General features: G+C 47.5%; 1 protein-coding gene across 6 annotated transcripts in view; it reads right to left on the bottom strand.

The window, feature by feature from the left end:
• The window catches only part of IGSF9B (immunoglobulin superfamily member 9B), a 1213970-nt gene that overhangs the window by 57474 nt on the left and 1129089 nt on the right, over positions 1–27407 (bottom strand). For 4 of the 6 annotated variants that reach the window (XM_069614116.1, XM_069614117.1, XM_069614118.1 and 1 more), the window contains exon 20: positions 218–26499. The exons of 1 other annotated variant lie outside the window; for it this stretch is intronic. In XM_069614116.1, coding sequence (XP_069470217.1) covers positions 26276–26499 — 224 coding nt within the window. In that variant the 3' untranslated portion in view covers positions 218–26275. Of the gene's footprint in view, positions 1–217; positions 26500–27407 lie in introns of those variants that run through there. One more of the 6 variants, XM_069614120.1, reaches the window with a different exon arrangement.

The following is a 27407-nucleotide window of genomic DNA, read 5'->3' as shown; positions in this document are numbered from 1 at the left end:
CTGTGTATAATGCACCTCCACAAATGTATGAAGGTTCAGTGACAGTGTATGTGGTACCGCCAGACTTGTGTGCACAGATCTGCGGTTAGGTAAGTCCGCACACAATGCATCGCCACATGCTCATGTAGCTCTGTTGACACCACATGATACACCACGCATCCACCTATCTATGCAACATTTCTAAACAAATCCTAGCAAAACCTCTCACAACCCAACATTTCACGAGCTCCATGTGGAACCTTTAATAATTCAGTACATTTGCAAAATGAAAATGCCAAGACCTCCTAGTTCCCCATACATAAAAGACAAGACTTCAACAGAAGATGGTTGTGAGTTAATAAAATGGCTGCGTGACAACATTCAGGCAAATATTTTCCAAAAGACTCTGGTGGGGGGACCGGAAGAGGTGAATGTCAGACCTCCTGCTCCCCACCCCATCTCGACCATTGGATCACACAATGGAAAATTGGAGCAAATGGGCAGAGGAGGGGCATGGGACCTCTGCCCATGGCATGGCTTAGACACATTCCTGTAAAATACAGCCTGTATAATTCATACATGGGCACACAACCATGGGACTGAGCAACACACGAAGGGGCAACTCTTTTTGTGTGACAAGATCGGCTCTGGAGCCTCAGAGGTGCACACACACACGTAGTAGAATTACAGATTACAATTAGCACTGGAGAAAACTTACAAATTTCAGCAAACAGTGAAAAGCACCTTGGTAAAGTTCTAATTTATAGGTGGAAAGGCTCTCCGACTACGGACGAGTGTGTGCGAAAGAACAGACGAGACCACTGAGCAACTCAATGCTGCCCACTTGCTCTATGCAACACACGCTGAGGGCTCGCAAGTCAAAGAATGCAGTGATGACTCTGGATTTGCAAGAGCAAAGCCGAACAAATCAATTGCTTTTCACCAAAAATTGGGCATTCGAGATAACTCCCTGTCGGCCCATGTTTAAGACTGGACCAATGCCACTTTAGCAGGTAATCGCAGCTATTCAGCAAAAACACCACTTTAGGTACAAATGGCCACGATCACCAAGTTACTCCAGCTTACCCATTTATTTATTTCAGAATGCAAATTTACATCTTCATGTCCCAATAATTAACTACAATGAACAATTAACGATTTGATTTGATAGGAATTTTTTTTTTTTTTACCTAAACTTTGAGGCCTCTGGGTAGCTTCAGTGCAGCCACTGTTTTGCCTGGATGTTGACATGGATTCTATGTCAAGACTGGAGGCTCAGATTACACTTCTCTTTCCATTTTACTACTTCAGCAGCAAATGTACAAACCAATAAAACATGATAACAAAACTCATAAAAAACTATAACAACCATTGTTTTGAGTCTTTGGTAGTTCTGTTCTTATTGATCCTCTTAACTGACCACATGATAACATCAACCATTCTGCATAGTCCTTATCCCTAAACCACACTGTTCCTCAACTTCACTTCCTCTTTCTTTGCTGCGCAGCAGCGAGTTAAGTGCCCTTTCATTATTCTTATGAATGTGTGTGTTGATGTGACATTGTGTTTCACTTAGGCATAGTTGAACGCACGCGCGCGCACAATCTAGGGATTTGGCGGAGCATATCCGCATCGGTTGCTTGAATGTTTGGAAGTTGCAGTCGCAATGAGGCTGGTGCTCCGGCGACCTGGAGTGCAACAGGACCACGTAGTTCTGGCGCTCCCTCCATTCCACGGATCGTTAGGGAAGTGAAACGACATATCGAGTGATCGCTCCAAGAGCATATTCTACATGAGACTGTTCTTCAGTCATAATCCACGCGTTTGCTTCATAGCGCAACGTTCTGTTAGAATCGCGCTACGCGATCAGAGCACAGCGCCCCTGCTGGCCACAGAGAGGTTCTGCAACACCTACACAGTACACAGTCCCAGATAAAACCTGCTATATCTCATGTATACAATATATATATATATATATATATATATATATAGAAACAAGCCAGGTGATCACTATATTTTATATATAGAGATTATAAAAACTCCTGGCATATTATTAAAATCCACAGTGTTCTGTGCAGACATGAGCTCCTCCAGTGATGAGGAAAAGGCTAACATTAGCCAGAAGAGGAGCCATGCACAGATGGCTCGGGTCCTCCAAAAAGCCCTTGGGGCCTCTTTGGGACAAGGGCCACAGCATATAGCTCTGATGGAGGACTGGCTCAAGTTCTCACAGGGCCTTGAGGAGATCAAAGGGCAAAAAGCACAGAGGAAAACAAAAGGGGGCAGAAAAGCAGCCCGCAGGGCAGAGGAATCCCACACCCCTCCGGGCACACCACCAAAGAAGAAGGGTGGTAAGAGAAGGAGAGTAAGATCCAAAGCTGGGCCTACCAGGTGACAGGATACATCCTCGTACACCTCCGATGAGGGAGAGGAGGACTGGGAGGAAGAATACTCAGAGGAAGAGGTATATTCCATATCTTCCTCAGAAGAAGAAGGCCATAAAGCACCAAAGAAAAAGAGGAACACGGAGACAGAGGAGGATGGTGCAGGTGATGATTTCGACCCTGAGGCACTAATCCACCCATGGTCTTCCAAATGGGAGTTGTCAAAGAAAATAGCGGCCTACTTGAGAAAGCGACTGAGGGCGCCTCTAGCTAAAGAGGCTAGGAGTAAGATGAGGGCAGAATGCCCTAGACCTCACCTCCTAGAGGGTGCAGCGGATACACCCAAAATCGTTGACAAAATGATCACATTCATGAGCAAGTACACCAAGGACGTGAGAAAAGGACTACATAGGTCCTGGCGATCATGCCAGGACAAACGTTGGATATGACAGGGCCCCTCACTAAGATACTACAGATTGGCGAAGAGGGTAGAGAAATGGGAGTACCAGTGGACCCGGTGATTCTGATCGGGTGGTCCCAGAGGGCAATTTGTATGTTTGATAATGCCAATCACGTGATCACCACGGAGAGAAGAAGATCTCTTATGGTAAAGATAGACCCAAAGCTAAGTGAACTCGCTTCTTCAGAGTCGGCGTCGACCGCAAAAGGAAAGCTCTTCAGAGATTCCTTTATTAAAGAGTTAACAAAGTTTGCTAACTCCTATGCGGCACTAGACAAGGCCTCACTCAAGAGAGTGTTTGGGAGACAGATTTTTTTCAGGAGGACCAGCAGAGGCAGGGGTCGCTCGGCTGGCCAACTCCACTTTAACAGATCCTACCAGGACAGTACGCAATGGCGAGATCAAGAGGATCGAAGACAGACCCCTTTCTTTCCATCAAGGGGCCGAGGGAGGGGTAGAATCTGGCAACACGGAGAGCGTCAACAAAACACCTCAGGTGAAAGCGAACAGCCCATAATTAATTACCCCTGCAGGAGGGGGGAGAATAGCAGAGTTTACAGAAAAATGGCACACTATATCTGGGGATAGTTGGATAATAGAAACTGTACAAGGTTTTCACATAGACTTTCTAGAGACACCTCATCAGAGGAATCTTCCAAGGGGTTTAGAGCTAAACAGAGAAGATAAAGTATTTTTAGAGGAAGAGCTGAGAGAGCTAGAAAGGAAAAACATCATAAGAATACTAACAGATTCCTCAGGGTTATATAAGCAACATGTTTCTTGTGAAAGGGAAACACAAGATAAGACCAATTATAAACTTGATGGGTTTAAACAAATTTGTGGTGTACAGGCACTTCAAGGTGGAAGGGATACACCTGTTAAGAGATACCTTAATTCAAGGAGATTGGCTCGCCAGAATAGATCTAAAGGTAAGACCAATTATAAACTTGAAGGGTTTAAACAAATTTGTGGTGTACAGGCACTTCAAGATGGAAGGGATACACCTGTTAAGAGCTACCCTAATTCAAGGGGATTGGCTAGCCAGAATAGATCTAAAGGATGCATATCTAAACATGCCCATAGCAGAGGAACATTGCAGATTCCTACGGTTCATCTGGGGAGAGTCGACATGGGAGTTTTGATGTCTGCCCTTCGGCCTGGCATCCGCACCATGGTGTTTCACCAAGATAATGAAGCCAGTGGTGATGCACCTCAGGAGTCGGGGAACTTAGACGATATATGTCTGATGTGTCAGGAGAAAGAAACACTACAAGTACAGGTGCATTTGACAATAAAATTGTTAGAAGACCTAGGTTTCCTAATAAATTGGGAGAAATCCAAACTGGTACCAGAACAGTCAATGGAATTTGTGGGGTTCATAGTGGACTCTATTCAGGGATCTCTCAGCCTACCCACTGCCACGGTGAACAATATCAAAAAACAATTAAGACACACCCTAGCAAGAAGAGAAATGTCACTGAGGGACATTGCAAGGTTAGTGGGCCAACTAGCATCATCGATCCAAGCGATATTTCCAGGACCACTACATTACAGGGCACTCCAGAGGTTAAAGATCAGACACCTCAGGAGGGGCGCTCCATACGAAACAAATGTTACCATCTCCCATGAAGGGAGGGAAGAGTTTGAATGGTGGCTACACCACTTGGCTGCATGGAACGAAAGGGCCATATTTGGGTCTTCCCCGGACCTGATAATCGAATCCGACGCCAGCAGATGGGGTTGGGGAGCCGATGTGGGAACCTGTCGACAGGGGGCAGGTGGTCGGATCAGGAGATGATTCTCCATATCAACTGCCTGGAGTTACTAGCAGGGTCCTTCGCAGTGAAATGCTGGACTCAGGAGAGGGCACAATGTTGTGTCCTGCTAAAGATGGACAATGTCTCGGCAGTCAGGTACATAAACAGACTGGGTGGGACAAGATACAGACTACCGGCAGAATTAGCAAAAGATTTCTGGGAACTCCGTCTTCAGAGGAAAGTGTCAGGGACGGCGGAGTACCTGCCGGGCCACCAGAACGAGGAGGCCGATTGGAATTCCAGATACCGCAGAGACGCCAGCGGCTGGAAGCTGGATGAGGAGGTGTTTCAAGAACAAATGACTCGATGGGGACCATGCCAGGTCGACCTATTTGCATCAAGACTGAACAATTAACCCGGTTCTTCAGCTGGAGACCGGACCCAGAGGTAGAAGCGACAGACACCTTCCTGCAAACATGAGGCCACCAGACCAACTACGCGTTTCCTTCTTTCTCCAAGATAGCGAGGACGCTGTCCTAGGTGAGACGGTAGAAAGCATTGCTAGTTCTAGTTACGACGGATGGGAGGGGTCAGGTGTGGTTCCCCAGTCTACTGGAATTATCACACCACAACCCAGTGGCGCTACGCAGGTACGAATTAATTGTTTGAGACCCCAGGGGCCTCAGCCATCCACTAGTGAGGCCAGGCAGACTCAACCTAATCGCATGGGTGATTTCAGGAGATCATGGGTTAGGCCAGGACTATCAAAAGAGGCTGAAAGCATCATTAACGAAACCTGGTCCCCAGGAACACGCAGGGTTTATAGGTCTGCATGGGCCAGATGGAGTAGCTGGTTTTTGGAGAGGAGTATTCATCCCGATGGAACAGATGTAGTACATGTAACCAATTTCTTAGCACAGTTGGCAGCCCAGAGAAAGGCATACAGAACAATTAACACGGCCAGGTCCGCGATATCGGCAGGACACCCTAGGATCGAAGGGATAACAATAGGTGAACACCTTCTGATCTGTAGACTAGTAAGGGGAGTAAAGATGAGTAGACCCCCAAAATTATACTCAATTGTGGGATGTCGACACAGTTTTGAAATTATTTCTATCATGGCCAGATAATCAGGACCTATCCAGGAAGGCTATTTCAGTCAAGCTAGCCATTCTTCTATGTTTTTGATTGATTGATTGATTATTTGTATAGCGCCTATACACAATGTGTTTCAAAGCGCTTCTAGGAAGGAGGGAACATGGGAGAATACAGTTACATTTTTACAAGTCCTTGAAACAGATCAGAATGTGAAAAAAACGATCATATCATAACAGATAGTACAAGTGCACGGAACAATAAGGGTGAGGAGAGGGTGGGGAAAGGAGACAAAACTAGCAGTAACATTACTATGCCTGATGACAAATGTTGCAATGCAAGAATGACAAGAGGAGGGGGAAGGAGCGGAGGTGGGGGAAAGGAGAGAAGGGGGAAGGAGAGGAACAAAACAAGTGACTATCCATTAAAGGTCAATGACTGTTCAAGATAGTACTGGGGGGAAGACAAGAAGGGAAAGGGGGACAGACAAGCTGTTATGAGAGGTCCAGGGGCCGATGATAAGAGTAAGTGCTAAGATATCTCTTGGCTTGTAAAAGGTCATCAGATGTTAGAGCACTAGAGATCAACAGGAAGAGTATATCACCAAACGAAGTGACCTTCCTCACAACAAGGAGGACTAAGACAGGTTTGATATCCATATCTTACTAACCTTTTCCAGGACAACCAAAATTATGCCCGATGAGATGCTTAGCAGCATATGAGGATATGGCAAGGGAAGTGCGACCTCCAGGAGTATCTCAGTTACTAATAGCAATTTGTAAACCTTTCAAGGCCATAACACCGGCTACTATAGCCACATGGCTTCAATGGATGATGGAACAGGCAGGCACTGATGTAGTAAAATATGGGGCTCACTCGGCAAGAGGAGCGATGGCTACCAAGGCATTCAAGATAGGAGCCAGAGTAGAAGACATTATGAGGTCGGTCGATTGGCTGAATGAATCGACTTTTAAAACATTCTATTTTAAACCAACGGAAAGTGTGGCATCGTTAGTGGTGAGTAAGCTTTGAACAAGCATAATCTGATCCTTCGGTCTTGACAAAAAATTCATATTTTCAACACATTCGTTCCAGAAAGTAATAATTACTGTACTGGAATGCTTTACATGTTTTCCTGCAATTATTTAAATGGTTTATGATGAATGCATGTAATTGTTACAGATAAGTTAAATGCACAAAGGATAAGAGATAGAAATTGTGGTTGATTTTACGATTGTCCCACCCTCTTTCGACTTACTTTATGTTTCTATTAGGTGCGGTGGCAGACACCAAACAATCCAGAAATTGAGGACGTATCAACATGGAATGGACGGGATTGCAAAGTTCACTGGACGCATTCTCGACTGAGCAAAAAAAGAGGAAGTGAAGTTGAGGGACAGTGTGGTTTAGGGCTAAGGACTATGCTGATTGGTTAATGCTATCATGTGGTCAGTTTGGAGGACCAATAAGAACAGAACTACTACTAAAGACTCAAAACAATGGTTGTAGTTTTTTGTGAGTTTTGTTGTCATGTTTTATTGGTTTGTACATTTGCTGCTGAAGTAGTAAAATGGAAAGAGAAGCATAATCCTTCGCCTCTGTGTCTTTAATAGAATTATGACTTTCTGGAACAAATGTGTTGAAAATCTGAATTGTCCAGGAAATGAGGGTATGAAAGTGGTAATTTGCAACCAATTTTATTGATCTTTTTTCGCATTCAAACTACTCAATTTGAAAATCCAGTTTCGAAGCGTACTATTATTTTTCGCACTGCCCTGTATGATGCAGGCAAAGGTAGGAGCAATGGGCCAACCGAAAGCACCAGAAAAGGTAAGGAAGGCTTGGACCATCCAGGCAACACAGTGTTCCAAACCTACCGAGCACGGCCATCCAGCACACTGCCACCAGACTTGCACCTCTTACCGAGAAGCCAGCTCATGCAAACGGGTGGCCTCCTCTCACAAGAATATGTTCAGATTTAGCAGGGAAAGAGGATTACCTATCGTACCGTGAAAAAAGCTTTTTCCAGGCATGGGCATTTTAATTGTTTTAAAAGCTTTGAACCTCTCACACTTTTCCTACTCACTGTCAATAAAAAATACTTTTGCCATCCCCACTTCATAGAAAGGACAGTTACCGCATGGCCTCCATCAGAAAAAAAGGCCATTATACCCTCTGACAATGCACCCCCTTTCCAAAGTTATCTCTTTCTAGTAAGCAGGAATCCCTTGGAAAGATGTTCAAAAGCTGATCATTACCAATCATCGAAATACAGGGGGTGGAACACTTTCAGCACGGTCTGAGGCAACCCTGTGCTTCAGGCAAATCAATGTATCACCACATGAACTCCGGTGTAGTAACTGTGCTCATTTCAGGAGATGTGTCGTTGAGTGCTGGAGTATGCATCTGCCAAAGAACATGTATCTGAGAGCAGTGTGCGCCCGAAGCACAAGTCACCATGTTAGTGAAAGGGTAGGCAGCGCCACTGTGTGGGCGCACAGAGCAGAGTACAGCTGGGCATGTCAAGAATTGAAAAAATGGGGGCCATGGCATAGGACACCCACCACGTGGTCAACTAAGCCGGCGGAATAGTCGCCATCATGACTTGGTTGCCTTGTGCTCTTGTTTCTCTCCCAAGCGTGGTTTCGCCGCTCCCCACAACTGGTATTCTATATGAGAAGTTAGTCTCTCGTTTTTTAAACTCATAGTCACATGTTTATGAGGAACTATCCTTCATAACTAGCACCACAACTAATCCAGAAGATCAATAAACAAAACCTAGGAACTTTAGGACACCACAAAGGCTGGAGAAAGGGGGTTGCTGAGCGGGGCCTCATAGCCAACAACTCTAAAACACAGTGGCACAGTGCACATACTCACCACACAACTGCACAGAGTAGTGCAAATTATGGTGCTAGGTGTCTCAATCTGCACACAAAGAGTAGAGTCCAAACTAGCAAGATCCAAAATCAGAGTAAAACCAGAGCTTGTCACCAGATAGCATCATTCTTGCCTTCAGGCAGAATGCCAACAAGTGGCATGATGCTGCTGTGTGCCGCGTCTTCACTCGTCTCAGAATCCCCAACGCGTATAATGCGTGGGAACCAGCAGCATGGGTGATTCTAGAATCCAGAAGAGCAATGGCTTTCCCCCATCACAGAGCATCACCTCAGCGATAGCCAACTTCATCGCCGATCCCTGAATCACAATCTCACCAGCACCAAGGCCACGTCCAACGACCAACAACTGAATCTGCACCAACAACTGTCAAGGATTCCGGTGTTGAACCACACACTAAGTCCCTCATTACGGGGTCGGCGTTACAAGCTGCCGGTAGCCGGCGGGTTGCCGCCAACCCCTTAACACCGTTTATGCCACCTGACATCCCGGTACCACTGGGATATTACAGGCAAACCTGAAGCACCGGCGCTTCAGTGAAAAGCATGCTGGTAGAAGCATGAACACCTGGCAGGTCAGGCCTGCCGGGAGTTCCGTGCTCCTACTGACAAACTCACAGTTTGGCAGATGGAAAGGGTGCCGGTACGTTGCTACTGGCATCTTTATTTCCGGATGGCCAAGCTTGTAGTGAGGCATTAAGACTCCTTCAGAAGGCCTGGAACAGGGAACAAGAATTCAATTTATCATCAATAAAATATTCTCCTCTGCACTGGAGGCTGAAACAGGAGCGCCTCTGATGGCCTGTGGGAGGGTGAAACAGAAGCGCCTCTGATGGCCCGTGGGAGGGTGAAACAAGAGGACCTCTGATGGCCCGTGGGAGGGTGAAACAGGAGCACCTCCGATGGCCTGCGGTGTGTGCAAAGTATCACTTTTGGGAAACATCTAACAGTGAAGCATGCTAATGTTGGGTTGCTTGCGTGTTAAAAGGGTCCACACGATATTTAAATATTAGGTGAAAAAATAGAAGCATCCCCCGTAGACCTACTGTCTCTATGTCCGTCGATACATTCTCTAAGGAATGCCGCAGTGATGCTGTATCTACAGAGCGTGGACTGTAGCACACGGATAGGACATTATTTGCACGGAAGGGAACCATGCATCTGAGGCACTCCACTTGCTCGGTGTGTCCGGAACCTCTTCTCAGTGTCAGCCTTGGGGGACTTGCTTAATACCTACACTGGATTCAGGGCCCCATTACTTGCATAGCATTAATACTTGTGCTAGTACCACCCAGCTGAATTACTGTTACTGCACTTTTCTTGCTATATGGGTGCTCGTGCCCATAACAGTGTGGTGTAGTAAAGTGGGTAGTAGCTCGAAAAAGGGATGGTTTTACGGCACAACTTGTAATGAGGCCGCTAGAAGAGGGGGGCCTTGCCATACATTCAGGGGTCCTCCTGGAGCAGGCAGGAGTGAAGCTTCAGCAGCACTTTAGAAACAAGCCAGGCCTTTGGCTCAGGTCCTGGCAGGACCCTCAGATAGAGCCTTGAAATGAAAATACAGCCCAGGGACACGCTAAGGCCTCACTCTCGACCCTCGCTTCATCCGAGATCACCAGCATACATACGTCTCCACTGGAGGTAGACACTTTACATGAGAACGTTCTCATGGTCAGGCCCAGAATTTACGGTGTTATTAATCATGTGAAATATAAAAACAAAGACGGTGGGTAACGAAGCACTTACCGTTTTGTGGCCGTTCACACACCACTGGGCCCGGATTCCATGCTTTATCATGAAGCCAGAACCCCTCGATGCCAGTGACAGGACCAGGACACAAACGAATCCTTTTTGGATCATATGTGTTAGCATCTATTTGAAAGCTAATACATGTTTATATATACACACATTTCAAATAGATTACATGTTTCATATAGTTTCGTTTTTAAGAGAAAGCTTTTTTGATTAGTGGATGCCATTGTTCTAGTGTCTGGGAAGGGTAGAGAATAGGATTTGTAAGATACTTCCTGTGGATAGAGCCAAGTTCCCTCTAGAAACCATCGAGGTTCTAATACTGCCCAGATCATTGCTCCTTGTTGCAGGCCTTCTGGCTGGTCTCCTAGCAAAATGGCTTCCAGCACCGCTGACCCCCAGAGACACACAACTGGAGGTTGGTCTCCAAAATAACACCCGGAAAGGCACAGCCTCATAGCTGGTATCGATCAAATCTGGGGTACTCACAGGTTATAAATACATAATTAGCTACAATATTGGATCAATATCTTTGCCATACAACACAACTATCCTCCCACCATTTAGTACACAATCATCATCTACAAATCCTGCAGAACCCAAGGTGTCTCCATAAAGCTCGCCTCCAACATCTTTCGAATAATCAATAAGCCAGCAACTAAGCCAGCATAACCTGCCCACAATGCACATGCTGCAAGCAGACTCCTCTAGTCCAAGCAAAAGCAGAGAAGTGAAACACACCAGCACACAGCATATCCAGGGTAAATGCTTTGGTCCTCTTCAACACCCAAGAACAATGCTACGCGCCCCTTCATCATTAAAGCCACATGTGCCCATTACATGTCCAGCATCAATGCTGTACACCTCTTCCTCTTCCAAGCACACAGGCCCACTACCAATGCTGCACTCCTTTTCAACATTCAAGCCACAGGTACCCACTACATGTCCAGCACCAATGCTGCACTCCTCTTCATCATCCAAGCCACTTGTGCCCATGACATGACTAGCACCAATGCTGCACTCCTTTTCATCATTCAAGCCACATGCCCCACTACATGTCCAGCATCAATGCTGGACAGCTCTTCCACATCCAAGCCACATGTGCCCACTACATATCCAGCACCAATCCTTTTCCCCTTCACAGCCACATGTACCCACTACATGTACAGCACCAATGCTGCACTCCTCTTCCTCATCCAAGCCACATGTGGCCATGACATGTCCAGTACAATGACAGCACCCCTCTTCATCATTCAAGATACACACATGCCCATAACATGTCCACCATAAATGCTGGGCTCCTCTTCATCATGCATGCCACATGGTCGAATGAACATGTCCAACACAAGCACGCTTCACTTCTCACCAAAGCACATACTCTGTCTCCTGTCGATCACCAAAAATAAATGAGCAGAGGAGCCTTGGATACAGAAGCTCCCTTCGCTATCCCACACACACCAGCGGGCAGCTCTTTACAACCATCAGCAACTTGGCAAACCTATTGACATCCTTCACATCACTCCAAGGACCCTCTTTGTTTTCACACAAATCCCCTACCCTTACGATCTTCACCAAGTATCCCAACAACAGTACACCATGCTTTATAATCTTCTGACGCGCCACCTTGTGTATGGAAAAAGGGTCCCAGTAGCAACTTAAACCTGGAGCTTCTGGATAAGCACAGGCTCCAATTGCAACCATCATGTCCACCACCTGCAACTTCTAATTGATGCCAAGAGCTGCTCTTCCTAACCCTGACATTCACATGCACAACACCGCTCTTCCTAACTCTCACACTCGCATGCACAACGCCACTCTTCCTAACTCTCACACTCACATGCACAACTCTGCTCTTCCCAACGCCCACATTCACATGCACAAGGCCGTTCTTCCTAACCTTCACACTCACATGCACAACGCTGGTCTTCTTTACTCTCACACTTGCATACACAACGCTGCTCTTCCTAACTCTCACACTCGCATGCACAACACCGCTCTTCCTAACTCTCACACTCACATGTACAACACCGCTCTTCCTAACTCTCACACTCGCATGTACAACGTCGCTCTTCCTAACTCTCACACTCACAACGCCACTTATTTCTGTATTCCTCGGTCCGTTTCTACTATCTTCTACATACATGTGATGTGTACATGCAATATACATATGCCCCAGATCTCTCCTAGGCCAATGATATCGGCATCACGATTAGGAGAACCCATTAGCTCTGCAGCCAAAACACCAACATTTCCCTGAAATTCTTCTCCAAAATGTAGACACTTTTACAGTCATCGTCACCTGTAAGACTCATTTAATTTCACTCACACCTGTTTCCATATCAGAAAGACCACCAGCAGCAGAATGGCCAAAGGTTCCTCCTTCTGGGACCTCATCCATGGAGCTAAAACTAGGACTCACGAAATCCAGCAGCATCATGCCCAATCTTAAGTTCCAGCAACCAATCACGGGCGTCGTCCGCATGACAAGAACGCGCTCTTGCAAACGACACTTATCAATATACCACTTTGAAGTTAACTAAAATCATGACGTACCCGTCCTCCCGAGTCCTGGTATCACCCTTAGGGCACCTGTGACAACCCAGCTTTCATAAGCAGCTTACAATTATGGTAGAAAAATAAAGCAAAATATATGGGTACATAGATTTCTCTCTCAGTCTCTTTATAATTTGTTTAATGTATACATATATATATATAGATAGATAGATATAGATAGATATTAATTTTGTATCTGAATGGAAAAATCTAAAAGCAACAAAAATATGTCTTGCCCACGTGAACATGAGACTCTCAGCAGATCCCATGCACTAACATTTGAGCCAGTCAAAGTAAGGAATCCAAAAAGGGGGTTTGCACTTGAAGCACAAGGCTTGGTAGCTTATGCACAGTGTTCTTCCTTATACATTAGAAATATCCCATAACTGTTGAGCAGAGCTTGCTCTGAGCTAAATGTCCACAAGCGTTCGCTCCAAGTGCAGACCCCGATAGAAGACCTCCCTCACTGCCAGCTGATGGTCGTCAAGGTATTATGGTCATTTGTACATATATATCTCTTCCTGTAAAATAGAAATGTATCCATATAAATTCTCTAATGCTATGTACAATAGATAGAAATACAGAGCACCCACGGTGTAGGGCTTCATAGTCGTCTCCCGTACAGCTATTGCTGTTAGCCAACATAATAAAGCATATGATGGGTTGCAGGGTAGGGGGAAGGTTTCGGAGAATCTCACTACAGCCCAAGATCTACTCCACCCGCAGACACATGGGACTGTCCGAATCGTCAGACTGTGCGGTCGGTTTAGCAGACAGTTAAATAATATTTGGAACTGAAGTGCAGCCGCTACTCAGGCCACGATTGGGTGATTTGTGCTAACAAAACTCTTCCCAAATAAAGTGAACAATTAGCACTCCAAGTGGTGGGTGATTCTCCCACTCTGTCCGACACAGCTGAAGTTCCTTGGTCAGTCGCTGAGTTCCTGCAGACGAGCCCCCTCTAACCAGCCTGATGAAACAGGCAGAGCTTCTCAGCTTTAGTGCAAAGTATAACGAGGTGGCAAAACTAACAAGACCCAAAGGTCCTTGTGCCTGGCGGTATCCCTTGGCATGACCACAGCTTGGTGTCACGTTGAGTGTTGGCACAGTTCCTACGAGGAGACAAGAAACTATTAAGCAGGAATGAAGTCAAAGACCGGTTTTGAGCTTTTACGATAGACCCGTCGACTCTTCTTTCAACAGCGCCTTGACCAATTCTTTGTGACCTCAACGTCTCTATGTTTCCTATCACATAATGTAAACTGCTTTGGGGCTCACACTAAATGAAGACAAGATTAAGGTGACCTAATTTGGCTTGGAAATCATGTGCCCACCCCCAAGACCAGGACTGGACTAACCAAAACAACCCAAACACAGGTTAGGAGGACGTTAGCACATGCATTTAAGATCCTATTCTTAAATCCTCTGTACACTTCTCCCGCCAATAGTGATACAATCTCAAGCAGCCGGGCAAATGCTAAGTGGTCCGTCCTGGCTTGAGGTGGTCTTCTTTAAATGTGTGACTGTTGGTTTAAAACAATCTCCTCTCGACCGCTCTAATTCTCACATCAACTAACTCCAGAGGAAAATGTAAGCACCCGTCTTTAAGAGATGGTGATTCTGCCATTCTACAACGGAATTGAACAACTGATTTAAAAAATATCACAAACATCATCCATTTTAAGATGGCTGGCAGGCTGGCAGATCCTCAACCAGGTACTGGATGGGAGAAAAGGTAAGGATCTGGAGTTATTGCTGAATCCATAAATGGCTAGGCCACGTGGGCCTCCTCCAGCAGTAATCACTCTGCATCTCTTCCTGTGCTGAGATACCAGCGAGCTGTGCCAGCTTCCACCTCACCCCGAGAGGCAGACGCCACTCAATGCTGTAATCTGTTATTAGTGGCTCGCCAGATTTCAACCTGTACGGTTAGTATGCCACCCTTTCTAGTAGTCATTGGATTAAAAAGTCACAAATCTCAGCTGTGAAATCTCATTAGATCTACAAGATATGTGTAGTTGTAGACTTTTGTTGTTGGATATAGATACTTAATTAGTTGGCACTACCCCTACTACAGAGAACCATGACTTCAAGAGAACAAGCACCATAGGGTCAGCACATTGTCAAACAGAAAGACCTCCTCTAGAGTAGGAAAATGTTCTATACACATGTTAATATACAGAAGATATGATGTGAGAGCCAGGCTTTCAAAGGAGGTTGTGCAGTGTCTCAAAGAGACCACTGGACATGATACAATAAATCTGCAACGCAGCCACGGACAACTGCCATCTTCCCTTTTATTCCTGAGGTCTTCCCCATTCAGAGTACACTCACTCTTGTCAGCGCACTCTCCAAAAGCAACGCCAAGACCCCTGGTGTTATGGACCAATTGCTAACTAGAACCAGCTGCATGCTTAAAAATAACTTATACAGATCGGAAAATGGTATGCAGAGCCAATGTTCGACCCCTGTTATTCTGCATATTGACCTGCCCCGTATTTCTGTGGTTTCTCCAGTCCGTCAGGGTTCCCCCATGATATTTACCACGAGCAGGGGAGGACTGGCCTACAGGGAACTCTGCAGATTTCCTGCTGGGCCTGTGCACCCTGGAGACGGGTGGACTGGAATATAGGGAACTCTGCAGATTTCCTGCTGAGCTCTGCACTCTGGGGAGGGGTGCACTGGCTCACAGGGAACTCTGCCGATTTCCCGCTGGGCCTGTGCACCCTGGAGACGGGTGGACTGGCCTACAGAGAACTCTGGAGATTTCCCGCTCGGCCTCTTTTGTGTAGGAATTTCCAAATGTTCTAATAGGAAAAGGGTTGGGCTTCCTCAAAATGTGTAATATGGGGCAACATTGAACATTATTTCCAGGGACTCGTTTGGTTCCCAGTCCAGCTCTGACCTCGGGGGTAGGGAGCAGAATCACCCACAGTCTCTACAGACGCCGATTTCACAGGACTGCTCCAAGGGTCCCAGCCCAAACTTGACTCGTTTGGTTCCCAGTCCAGCTCTAACCTCGGGGGTAGGGAGCAGAATCACCCACAGTCTCTACAGACGCCGATTTCACAGGGGGTATTAGAGCTTTCGTGCACAGAGTAGATTAAAGAACACTCGTTTTGCACTTTAATTGACAGGAGTGGGATACTCTTGCTTCACCCAGGACTGCTACAAGGGTAGCCCCCAGCCCAAACCTGACTTGCAGCAAACAGTAGTAGGTACGGGGAGAGCATAATCCCCACCGGGGCTCATAGGTTTCCCTCTTAGTCTCTCCATTTCAAATATAAAATGCTTCTATAACATTTCTCTCCAGGTCTCTTTTAAATATTTATAAACAGTCGTATAGCTTTCTTTGCCTCTCTTTATACAGTATACCTTTGTATATACATTGTCATCAGTCTCTCTTCAGTATGTATGTTTACATATGGTTTGATATAGATATTTAGTCTCTTTTTTACATGAAGTCTCACCGGGCTCTTCTGTGCATATGTTCAGTAGGTCTCTTCTTCTCTTTGTATTCAATCACAGGTCTCACCTGTAATCCCTTTTTAAATGTATTAATGTAAGTCCCTCCCAATATGAGGACAAATCTAACAGGAGAAATAGCACATGCCTTGTCCATTAATACCACGTGATGTAGCGGTCAATAGCACATGCTGTAGCCATCAATACCACATGTCATAGCCATCAAAACCACATGTCGTAGCCCTTAATAGCACGTCTTGCCATCAATATCAGATGCCGTAGCAATTTGATAGCACATGCCCTGTTCATCAATACCACATGGCGTGTCCATCGATATCACATGTCGTAGTCATTAATAGCACATGCCTTGCCATCAATATCAGATGCCGTAGCAATTGCCGTAGCAATTTCATAGCACATGGCGTGTCCATCAATACCACGTTGTGGTCATTAATATCACATCGTAGTCGTTAATAACACATGCCGAAGCCATCAAAATGTTAGGGTTTTTACAACCACGTTTACTGAGATTTTGTGGCAGTGACAAAAAGACGATGAGGTGTGGTTTGCAAACAAATATGTTAAATATATATCGGGAGCTCAGGTGTAGTCTGAGAATGAACACTTTTTCCCTTTAGAAATGTTTACAGCTGTGTAAAGACAATATGAGGTGCCCGCTGCCTTGCTTTGGTGTTGCCGGCGAGGCAGGCCCAGTATACTTTGTATTAAGCCCTGTACACGGGCCATTCAAGGGTACTCAATAATGCCTAGATCATGTGTCGCAGCACGAGAAATAGGTTAGCCCAGTGAGGCCTTCACATATCATAATACGGAACACAGGGACAGCTTGCCGGGCTTGAATTCATGTCAAAAGCAAGACAATGGGCCGTATCACTGAGTCAGCTTTCCGTATAATGAAGCCAAACTCCTGTGGACCTGGCTCTGGCAAGAATCGATTTTTAGGGTTGACCACCATGCATGTCACGTATGGTGGCACACGCATCATTGGCTGTGAGCAGTACAATTCCTTCCTGACAGTCCTGCAGATATTCTGTTTATTGAATGTTGAGGCAAGCATTGCATTCAAGATGCTGGCTAGATGCATGGAGGGCATTCATAGCATGGCCGCCGTGGGCGTGCTCTAGGTGAGAGATGCATACACCTCCTGTACCATGGCCAGGGGCATGCAACCTCCTGTACCTCAAGGTCTGAGAAGCCGTGCGGCTTGCTGGCGCCCATTCAGATCCTTCTACCCCCCTTTAGGCACCAAAAGGAGGTGTTCGTAGATGCCTGATGAGTGAGAGCAGCAAACAGATGCTCAACACCAATATTCCTTTGCTTAACTCCCTTCTTCCAGAGAGTTGCACAGATGTGAAATCGAAGATTAAAGGGATAGCAATGCCCACTTCGAGCCTGACCTCACTTGGAACCTTAGATGGCCTCTGATGGTCGTGCATAGGACTCTACAAGTGGCCAAGACGGTCTCCTAAAAAGCCCCATAGGGTGCAGCCATCGACTCAGAAGCCACAGAAGAGGCTCCGCAACACCTTGTAGAAGATATAGCAAGGGTTCCGCCTTTCCATGAGACTCAAGAAGGGGCACTAAGAGTGTATTCCTAGTTATCAGGACCCCCCATTGCACCCCCCAAGGAGGCCACCATAGAAGTACTACAATGAAAGTTTCAATCTAATTACATGGAAAGGCTTTGACTCCTGAGAGATGTTTTAGGTCATGAATGCACTGAAAAGCAAGTTGAGTGCAGGAGCTCTTAGCTTTAGCATATGAGGGGACCGGTCCCCTGGCTCAATAGTTGGCAACACAGCCTTTAAATCACATTTCATATTTGCTAAATTAGGCACGATTGGTGCCGGTCTGGTGGAGCTGGGAAAAAGCAGTCTGTACCATTCAAAAGCACACCAGCTGTTCTGACACCAATCCAAATGAAGAAGCCTTGCTGCTCCAGACCCAAGAGAAAGATCTGCACATGAAACAGTTCCCTGCCCCATCAGCCGAAGAGGACAAACGGCCAGCTTCCCCGCCCCGTCGCCAGAAGAGGACAACGGCCAACTTCCCCGCCCCGTCTCCAGAAGAGGACAAACGGCCAGTTTCCCTGCCCCGTCACCCAAAGAGGACAAACGGCCAGCTTCCCCGCCCCGTCGCCAGAAGAGGACAACGGCCAGCTTCCCCGCCCCGTCGCCAGAAGAGGACAACGGCCAGCTCCCCCGCCCCGTCTCCAGAAGAGGACAAACGGCCAGCTTCCCCGCCCCATCGCCAGAAGAGGACAAACAGCCAGCTTCCCCGCCCCGTCACCAGAAGAGGACCAACGCCCAGCTTCCCCGCCCCGTCAACAGAAGAGGACAAACGGCTAGCTTCCCCGCCCCGTCACCAGAAGAGGACAAATGGCCAGCTTCCCTGCCACCAGAAGGGAACAAACGGCCAGCTGCCCCGTCACCAGAAGAGGACAAACAGCCAGCTTCCACACCCCGTCACCAGAAGAGGACCAACGGCCAGCTTCCCCGCCCCATCACCAGAAGAGGACCAACGGCCAGCTTCCCTGCGCCGTCACCAGAAGAGGACAAACGGCTAGCTTCCCCGCCCCGTCACCAGAAGAGGACAAAAGGCCAGCTTCCCCGCCCCATCACCTAAAGAGGACAAACGGCCAGCTTCCCTACCCCGTCGCCAGAAGAGGAAAAATGGCCAGCTTCCCCGCCCCATCACCCGAAGAGGACAAGCGGCCAGCTTCCCTGCCCCATCACCAGAAGAGGACAAACGGCCAGTTTCCCCGCCCCGTCACCAGAAGAGGACCAACGTCCAGCTTCCCCGCCCCATCACCAGAAGAGGACAAACAGCCAGCTTCCCCGCCCCGTCACCAGAAGAGGACCAACAGCCAGCTTCCCCGCCCCGTCACCAGAAGAGGACAAACAGCTAGCTTCCCCACCCCATCACCAGAAGAGGACAAACGGCCAGCTTCCCTGCCACCAGAAGAGGACAAACAGCCAGCTTCCCCGCCCCGTCACCAGAAGAGGACCAACAGCCAGCTTCCCCACCCCGTCACCAGAAGAGGACAAACGGCTAGGTTCCCTGCCCCGTCACCAGAAGAGGACAAAAGGCCAGCTTCCCTGCCACCAGAAGAGGACAAACAGCCAGCTTCCCCGCCCCGTCACCAGAAGAGGACCAACAGCCAGCTTCCCCGCCCCATCACCAGAAGAGGACAAACAGCCAGCTTCCCCGGCCCGTCACCAGAAGAGGACAAACGGCCAGCTTCCCCGCCCCATCACCAGAAGAGGACAAATGGCAGCAGTATTACTCTGCCACATGTTGGGTCCAGAGTGTTCCATTACAACTAGTTGAGGACTTTCAGGGCATGTCCATCTTTTTAACATGTAATCTAGAGCACTCGTGGGAATATATTCTGGTTTCAGTCTCATGAATACAAAGGTGGGTGATTCAACTTCCCCTGTTTTGAATCCTTTCGACCCAAGTCCTTTGCAACCGAATTGCTTATCTTCCAATGGGAGAGGCTGCAGTGTAGACTGCGACTCTAGGGTCGCTGCAGGGGCAGCTATCCCATGCTCACTATAGAGTGTGACTATTCCCTCTTGTAGCGAAAGAGTTTTTGAACTCCTCAGCTGTGACTATCTCATTCTGGACTTAGCGGTGACAGTCTACTGCAGCCAACGATGTCAGGACTTCCTTGCCCGTGTGGCACTCTGGCGCCCCATTCCGTGCCCAGTGTTCCGTCATTCACTCCGTATCCTTTACGATCATTCCCTTAGTATGTGGAAAAGAGAGAACAGGGCCAAGGAGAGGGTGTTCGATACTTGCGGCCCCCTTATAAAATGTGTGTACGCACAGCCATCTCTTACACAGCTGATATTGCAGCGGGTGGCACAGACTGCATTGCCAACACACTGTGTGTGGGCCCCACTGCCTCACCAGCACTGTCCTGAAACATCTTAGCTACACGGTCCATGGCAAACACTTGATGGCTCCTTTGCAACAACGCAATTAAACATTTAAATATTGCCCAGAGAGGTGCATCCTCCAGGGCTTTGCTACACGGCATTGTAGAAACACAGGCCAAAGGCAGAGCGAGCCAAAGACCCACAAGACAGAGCTCAGTGTGGCACAGAATCAGGCCTTCAACCTGAATGGAAGATCATCAGGTTAGCTTTGACAGCATTCCTATGGACTTCGGCTCAGCTTAGCTGCCTCCACCGCAGTGCTGGTCTCTACAGGACTTGGCCAGAAAGAGGTGCCAACTCTCCGGTGACATGATGACGGCGCAGGTTTGTGGACTTTCATCTCATGGAAATAGATACATTAACCTTGGAGAACCCATTGAAAAGCTGGTGAGACTCGAAATACTTATCTCAAACTCAGCGCTTCTGAGACAATCCGATGCACTCCACTCCAAGTGGGGGAGTCTCCCACGCAGAAGTCTGGACCTGGACTTGTCTGCCTTCTAGAACATTCTCTGGAAGACCACTGCTCTTTCTGGATGGGTATTTTGGGCAGGAGGGGTATGTTAATTAACGCGAGAGCTAGCAAGATGCCAGAATTTTCTATTTGGGTGGCATATCTGGGCACCAGGTGGATAAAAGCTAAGATCAGAAAATAAGGGTGGCCGCTACCACCGAGAGATGCAGATCAAACCCACATCAATGTTCTCCACCGACATGGAAGGTGATTAACAAGAGAGCAAGTGGCACCGACAGAAGATACAGGAGACCAAAAATACTACTTATCTACACGGTCACAGTGCTAAACTACCAGAGCTCTAGGGTACGGCACAACAACGTAGAGTGCTAAAGATCAACAGCAAACTAAGCGCTTAGGATTCAGAGAGCCACTGATCTAGGGAACCACAGACCTAAAAGATCAGACTAGGAGAGTGACAGGTTTCCCTGTCCTAAAGTATGGGGTCCCATAGCCCTCAGGTGTAAATGGCCTGTGCTTGCACTGACTGCAGAGGTCAATAAAATAACCTGTTCTCCTACTGATCCACAAATCACCAATCTTTGATACCCTAGACCTACGATATCAACAGCCTCTACTAAGATGGGCCTAATATATCAACAGCCTGTTTTGCCATGGGCCTATGATATCAACGGTCTGTTCTAAGATGGACCTATGCTATGAACAGCCTGTGCTACTTAATAGCACAGACATATCCCGTGGTAGCCCTGACCTAAGATGTCAATAACCTCTTCCAACACTGTCCTGATATGGCAATTTCCAAGTGCCAATAACATGTGCTATGGTTGACCCACCAAGTCAATACAGTGCTGCCCTGCTAATCTCAGATATATCCGTTAGGCAGCGCTAGTGACTTGAGATATCAAAAACCTGTGCTGCCAAGCTCAGATATTTCCGTTAGGCAGCGCTAGTGACTTGAGATATTGGCTTGAGATATCAAAAACCTGCCCTGCCAATCTCAGATATATCCGTTAGGCAGCGCTAGTGACTTGAGATATCAAAAACCTGTGCTGCTGCTAATATCAGATGCTAGACCTCAAACATCAACCCCATGTGGGGACCCTGGCTTGGCAGCCTTTCAAAGTGCTGCTCTAGGTCACCCACTCTCATTTCCTGTATTCCAGAACCAGATCTACGGTGTTCTGGTGACCACTAGGGTAAAATGGCTGGTAATTATATTTCGTCGAGTGACAGATGATTCTAGTGGCTGTCCTCTCAGTAGCGCTCCTTAAACCAAGTTAGACACAAGGCTCCCAATGCAGATATCCACTTTCACTGGGAGATGCGTTGCATGACCACACTCAATTTGATGAACATTTGTGGCAAACGAAATCCCACAAAAAAGTGCAGGCAGCATAGAGAGCATCTGGGAAAACAAAAATAAAAAGTGGAGGCTATAACTGGCATATTGCAGAACAACACATGCACTGACGCCTCAGACTCCAGGCGCGAGGATTGAAGGAAGCGAAACATTCGGCCACACTCCAGGAAGACATTCCTGCAGCAACCCAGAAAATGCCCAGCAGGAAAGGGGAACATCCAATAAAGGAAAAACTAAACTAAACCATCTTTGTCTGGCTCAACAGGAAAGCAACCCTCCCCAGACCCCGAAATCTGGTGAACATGTCATGCAAAGGTCTAACTATGTCCCTTCTACCAATGGAGAGACCAGATGCTGTCCAGTTAGCAGAAATCAAACACTGATCAGTGTAAATGAGAACAGGAAGGACAATGACCCACACTGCGAGAAGATGATGTAGAAATGACATCTCTAGTAAGACACGAAGCACCCCTGAGGTGCACACACAGCTACAGCTGGATACATAGACACGTACTCGCCTCATACGGCGTATGAGAGACCCTGTGTTAAATGCATACAATAGGGTCTGCTGGACCCTGAGCACCATAAACATCAGAACATAGGGGAAGACCCTTGTGCGTCGCCCTAAGGAAGTCCATCTGACCCTTTAGCACCTTGAGCATCTGAATGCCCGGAGAATCTCAACAAGAGGGACTCCAGCCCTGAGCTCCGCTAGATCCCGGCCACTTCTGCTAGCAGGTCTTTCTGACCAAGAGCACCACCGGCATCCGCAGGATGCAGCGGAGACCCTGCGCATCTCCATATTAGGGTTGTGCAACCCTAAGCACCACTGAATTAGAAAATGCAGGAAAAGTCCCTTCTCGAGGGACAGCAATGCAGAGCACCGTCTGGCAATGTAGCCTGTGCAGGATGGAGAAGCGACCCCTCAGTCATCCAGCTCCTGTCTCTTGGTGACACCACACATGCAATGAGGACCTCCCACCTGTAGCCAGAGGAAGGGCATGGAAGCTTCCATCGGATCGAACAATGCTGGCAAGGAAGAGGTCTGCACGGCCAGAACCGCAAAGCGTGGTCCATATGCCCAGCAAGGGAGGAGAATTCCGAGGGAGAGTGCGAGCTATCAGGCCAGAGAAACAAGCAGATTTCCCACTGGGTGAAATGATGCTCCAACAGTAGGACAGATAGAGACTATGATGTGAACTCCCCACGCAGCGTGACGTACAAAAGCCACACTCCGGGGTCAGACTAATCACCTTCGCAGGTATTGTATCCGCAATCCTATAACATGATTATTTACTACAGTCAGGTCCAGGCACACAATTGCTGTGTATCAAACAAGTTTCTCAGTAGCTACAAACGAGATTGGCATTTATATTTCTGAAAAGTTCTGGATGGATTCCATTATCTCTTTTGGCATCAACATCCTCCGGGGAGCCTGTGCATTAATTTGACTCTCTTTCTGGCAAGATGTATTTGCTCGTGTTGCTCACAACAACACTTCACCTTCTCCTCGCCCGAGCACCTGCAATGACCGACACATTCTAAAAGCGTTTCCAAGTCATGGCTGTTGGCTCTTGCCACTTTTTAAACTGGCAAGAGGACGAGTCGAAGAATCCGAACTCAACTGGACTGGAGCGTGGAACGGTAGGGAATCTTCCACTGTGTAGCCAGCGAGTTGGTCAACTAGGATATGTTGGGGGCAACTAAGGGGCGCTTCACCAATTACTCCTCGGAGGGATCATGTATCTGACATTTCCACACATGGCCCTTTGCCCCTCTTGGACAGATTCCAAACCATTGCTTGCGGTTAAAACCTCTATGAAAACACTTTCCCGGGGCAAGCACCAGAGCCGTTACCAGCTCAGACGATAATACTAGATTACAGTCCTAGAAATGTTGTGTGGAAACAGAGTGAGGGCCGTAATGCACCAACCCTTCGGCTTTCCCAGTCTCCAAGCATTTAAATCGGTCAAATTTCAGACCAACATGCAGACATGTAATACATGGAACGCATCGACAAGAAGGGTGCAGTGGTGCTTCACCTAGCATAGCCAAATGTTTCCAGACATTGCCTTGTTTCAGCACCCGGAGGCGTCATCAATCAGACTCCCTAGAAAAGGATCTGGGACTTTCTCGTCCTTCCTGCCACTGGGCACCTTGGCCAAGCTAGTCCGAACTCACGGCTAATGGCGGCTGATGACAGCGCGTCAGCCATGGTCAGAAGAATACCCAATCTTAACTGTGGGTTAGGAATGAGAACACCTACCCAGATAGAGAATGTGTGATAAGGTAACAAGCACCTGATCCTGTCAATTTAAAAGATAATGTGTTTCAACCATAAAGACTTTTCGATGCATCAAGCTCTATGCTACTGCAAGTGACGAATGTGACCTTTATTGAGCCAATTGCAGTACAAGAAGCCAAGAGCATCCATGAACGAGAATCGGCAAAGAGGCCAGGAATTGGCGCAGAATGCTCTTCCAGTGGCCTGACGATATTTCAGGGCCAGCCAGTATCTGGTGGTTTACCACCCTCGCCAGGCACTCTCATGCCCCTCGCTGCCGAGTTAATGTCCGTCTCTTCCAAACTTGCATCAATACAGGAATGCAATCACATCTGTGATGTCACACAATCAAGGCCTTAGTGCAAATGTACGGATGGTACGGCCTGGTCCTAACATAAAGGTGATACATGTTGTTATCAAAAGTAGGACTGACGCCTACGGAAGAGGCAATTGAAGGAAGAAGAAAGAGTAGGGGGCAAGAGATAGGTGGAGAGATGGTAAAAACAATAGGGAATATAGCACCAGTATATGTTTCCAAACTCCCCACCCATTCCTCTACAACCTGCCCTGTTTCCACAGCAGCACCCACGAAGCCCACAGGGAACCACATGATGCAATACTTGTGTTGATGTGAGGGCACCAGCTCTGAGGGAGAACAGGAAGCTGGGCCCTGGGATACACAGTGGACCCCACCGGTAAAAGCACCATGAAGAGTACTGAGATGGTCTCCAGAGCCGCCGCTGCGAAGTGACGGTGGCTCTGGGGAATGAGGTTTCTGTAGCTGGTCCTCTTCTGACACCACCAGTCCACGCAAAAAGGTTTGCAGTGAACAAGAATGAAAGGGGGGCTTGGCCTCTTACTACGGGACCAGGTTGAAACCCCAGTGTTGGGAAGGGGACCTCCCACCACATGAGCAGTGGAGTTATAGAGTCAATTCCACATGTATGCACTCTAGGAAGTACATCTGGCATGAATGTTAAAGAGGCCTCAGGGGGCCCTTAATGCATCCTAGGAGGCCCTCCCTCTCTCCAGTGCCCTTCTCCACAATAAACAGAGCATTTCACCAATAGAAGTACTTCAAGACCAGTCCAGAATAGGCTTCGACGCCACCATATACGTGAACGTAACCTGTCCCTCACCGCAACTGGCCTTCTCTCACCACTTCAGCTCCCCACCCCCATTTTGCCCCCCAATAGGAAACAGTCCAATGACCCCCGGTTCTGCTATAGAATCATTGTCACAAAGACTATTTATCTTTAAAGTTCCCCATCCCCTTCCAGCCATCTCTTCCCTAGCACAGGCACTACAGATGTGCCTTCAAAAGCTACGATGCCTCTGCAGGCAACACATGCACCCCCCCTCCCAACCCCCTCCCTCTCCCATCTCACATTTATGTAGTACCCAGTTCCATGTACATTTACACGGCCAACCTACACTTACATGGGTGCACTACGCTGCAAATGAGCAGTCATCACGGTGCATACACGTGGAATTTATGCCCGCCACATCTTCCCTCAACATGTCCATTTCTTTCCTTCCATGATGAGACAAATCTTCAAAAAAAGGTTTGTTCGGCTGATGTGGCATTGGGGACAAAGAGACTCCAATGACTTGTATCCACACTGATTGTTCCTATCCAATTCCTGGTAATGGACGTCAGGTCCCTGGAGAGGGGCCCTCAGGACCAGCAGGGTTTTCTGCACCAGAACCTAGCATGTGAGTGCCTGGCATGCTATGCATATCTGTGGTATGCCCCACACAACATCCCTCATCTAGAGAGGCTATCCAAGCACACAAACAGACCCTGCCCTCGACAGGCAGGAAGTAGCAGCGTCGCTTGTTGCTGGTTCTAGAGTAAGGTGGCATGTCCAGCAGAGTCCTCCTGTTCGGCGCTGGTTAGGATCGCCTTCTGGTCCTCAGACTGCGGTCGGAGGCAGAGATCGTCTTTCAGGGAGGAGAGGCGAGCGAACGGGTCCTGTCGAGGGGTTCTCTTCTTCTTGCGGAGGTAGGCAGCTTCCTCTGGCTGCAGTACCTGAGAGTGTGAGAGCGGCTGCACCTGGGAGGCAGAATCATCTGGGAAAGGGGGAGGGGGTGGGGAGAAAGGAAAGGGGGAGGTGTGAGAGAGAGAGAGAGACAAACACACAAGGAGCAGAAGCAGTGAAGGGACAAGGAGGGAGGAAGCCGGAACAAGAAAGGAGAAGAAAGCAGTAAACACACTTTAATGTCAGGTAGCAAGACGGAACATTTAGAAAAGATCCCCAGCTCTCCAGTACAACTTGGCAAACATATGCAATGCCAGAGGAGTAAGCAAAGAATATGGGTAAATAGAATACTACACAAAGGTACAGAGCAAGGTGGCAGCGGGCGATTCGTAAGAGAAGAAGAGGGCATGGCGAGACACAGAGTGGAGTAGAAAGGCTGCTGGGATGGAAGAGAGAAGGAGACTCAGCTACTAGTGCTACGTAAGCAACCATATGTCTCTTTAGATGTCTATTCAAGTAAAAGTGATATGCATGCAAGCAGGGCTGGGCCGCATAGTAGATTTAAGTATTCAGCCGAATAACGAATAGTTGGACAAGTATTCGGCCAGAGCCGAATAGTTGCCTTTTTAATAAATAAAGTTATATAGACAAGAAAAACTATTTGAAAATTAAAAACATACTTTAAAATATGTATATCCATTAATTGTTGCATTTCTTTTCTTTGTTGTCTACAGAAGATGTGTGTGTAAACCATGAAAGGAAGAAATTATCAGAAAATTAACTGTTCAATAACAGCACCGTTTGTATTTTTGTGCATTCATAGGTTGTTTAGCAGGGCCCAAGGAACTAAGACTAGCTCAAAGGTATAGTATGCGTGTATGCAATCACTCGGAGGGGACACTGGCATGTGTCTACTTGTACTTTCAAATGTTCCTTTTGGGTCTGACCATCTTTAGCGTTCTGGCTCCAGCAAGGCACTGAAATACAAAAGGAGTGATT

The sequence above is a fragment of the Ambystoma mexicanum genome, chromosome 9, assembly GCF_040938575.1.
Source record: "Ambystoma mexicanum isolate Mex_15411 chromosome 9, UKY_AmexF1_1, whole genome shotgun sequence".
Lineage (NCBI taxonomy): Eukaryota > Metazoa > Chordata > Amphibia > Caudata > Ambystomatidae > Ambystoma > Ambystoma mexicanum.
Note: the sequence above shows the minus strand (reverse complement) of the source record. Positions and strands in the feature narration are given on the sequence as shown.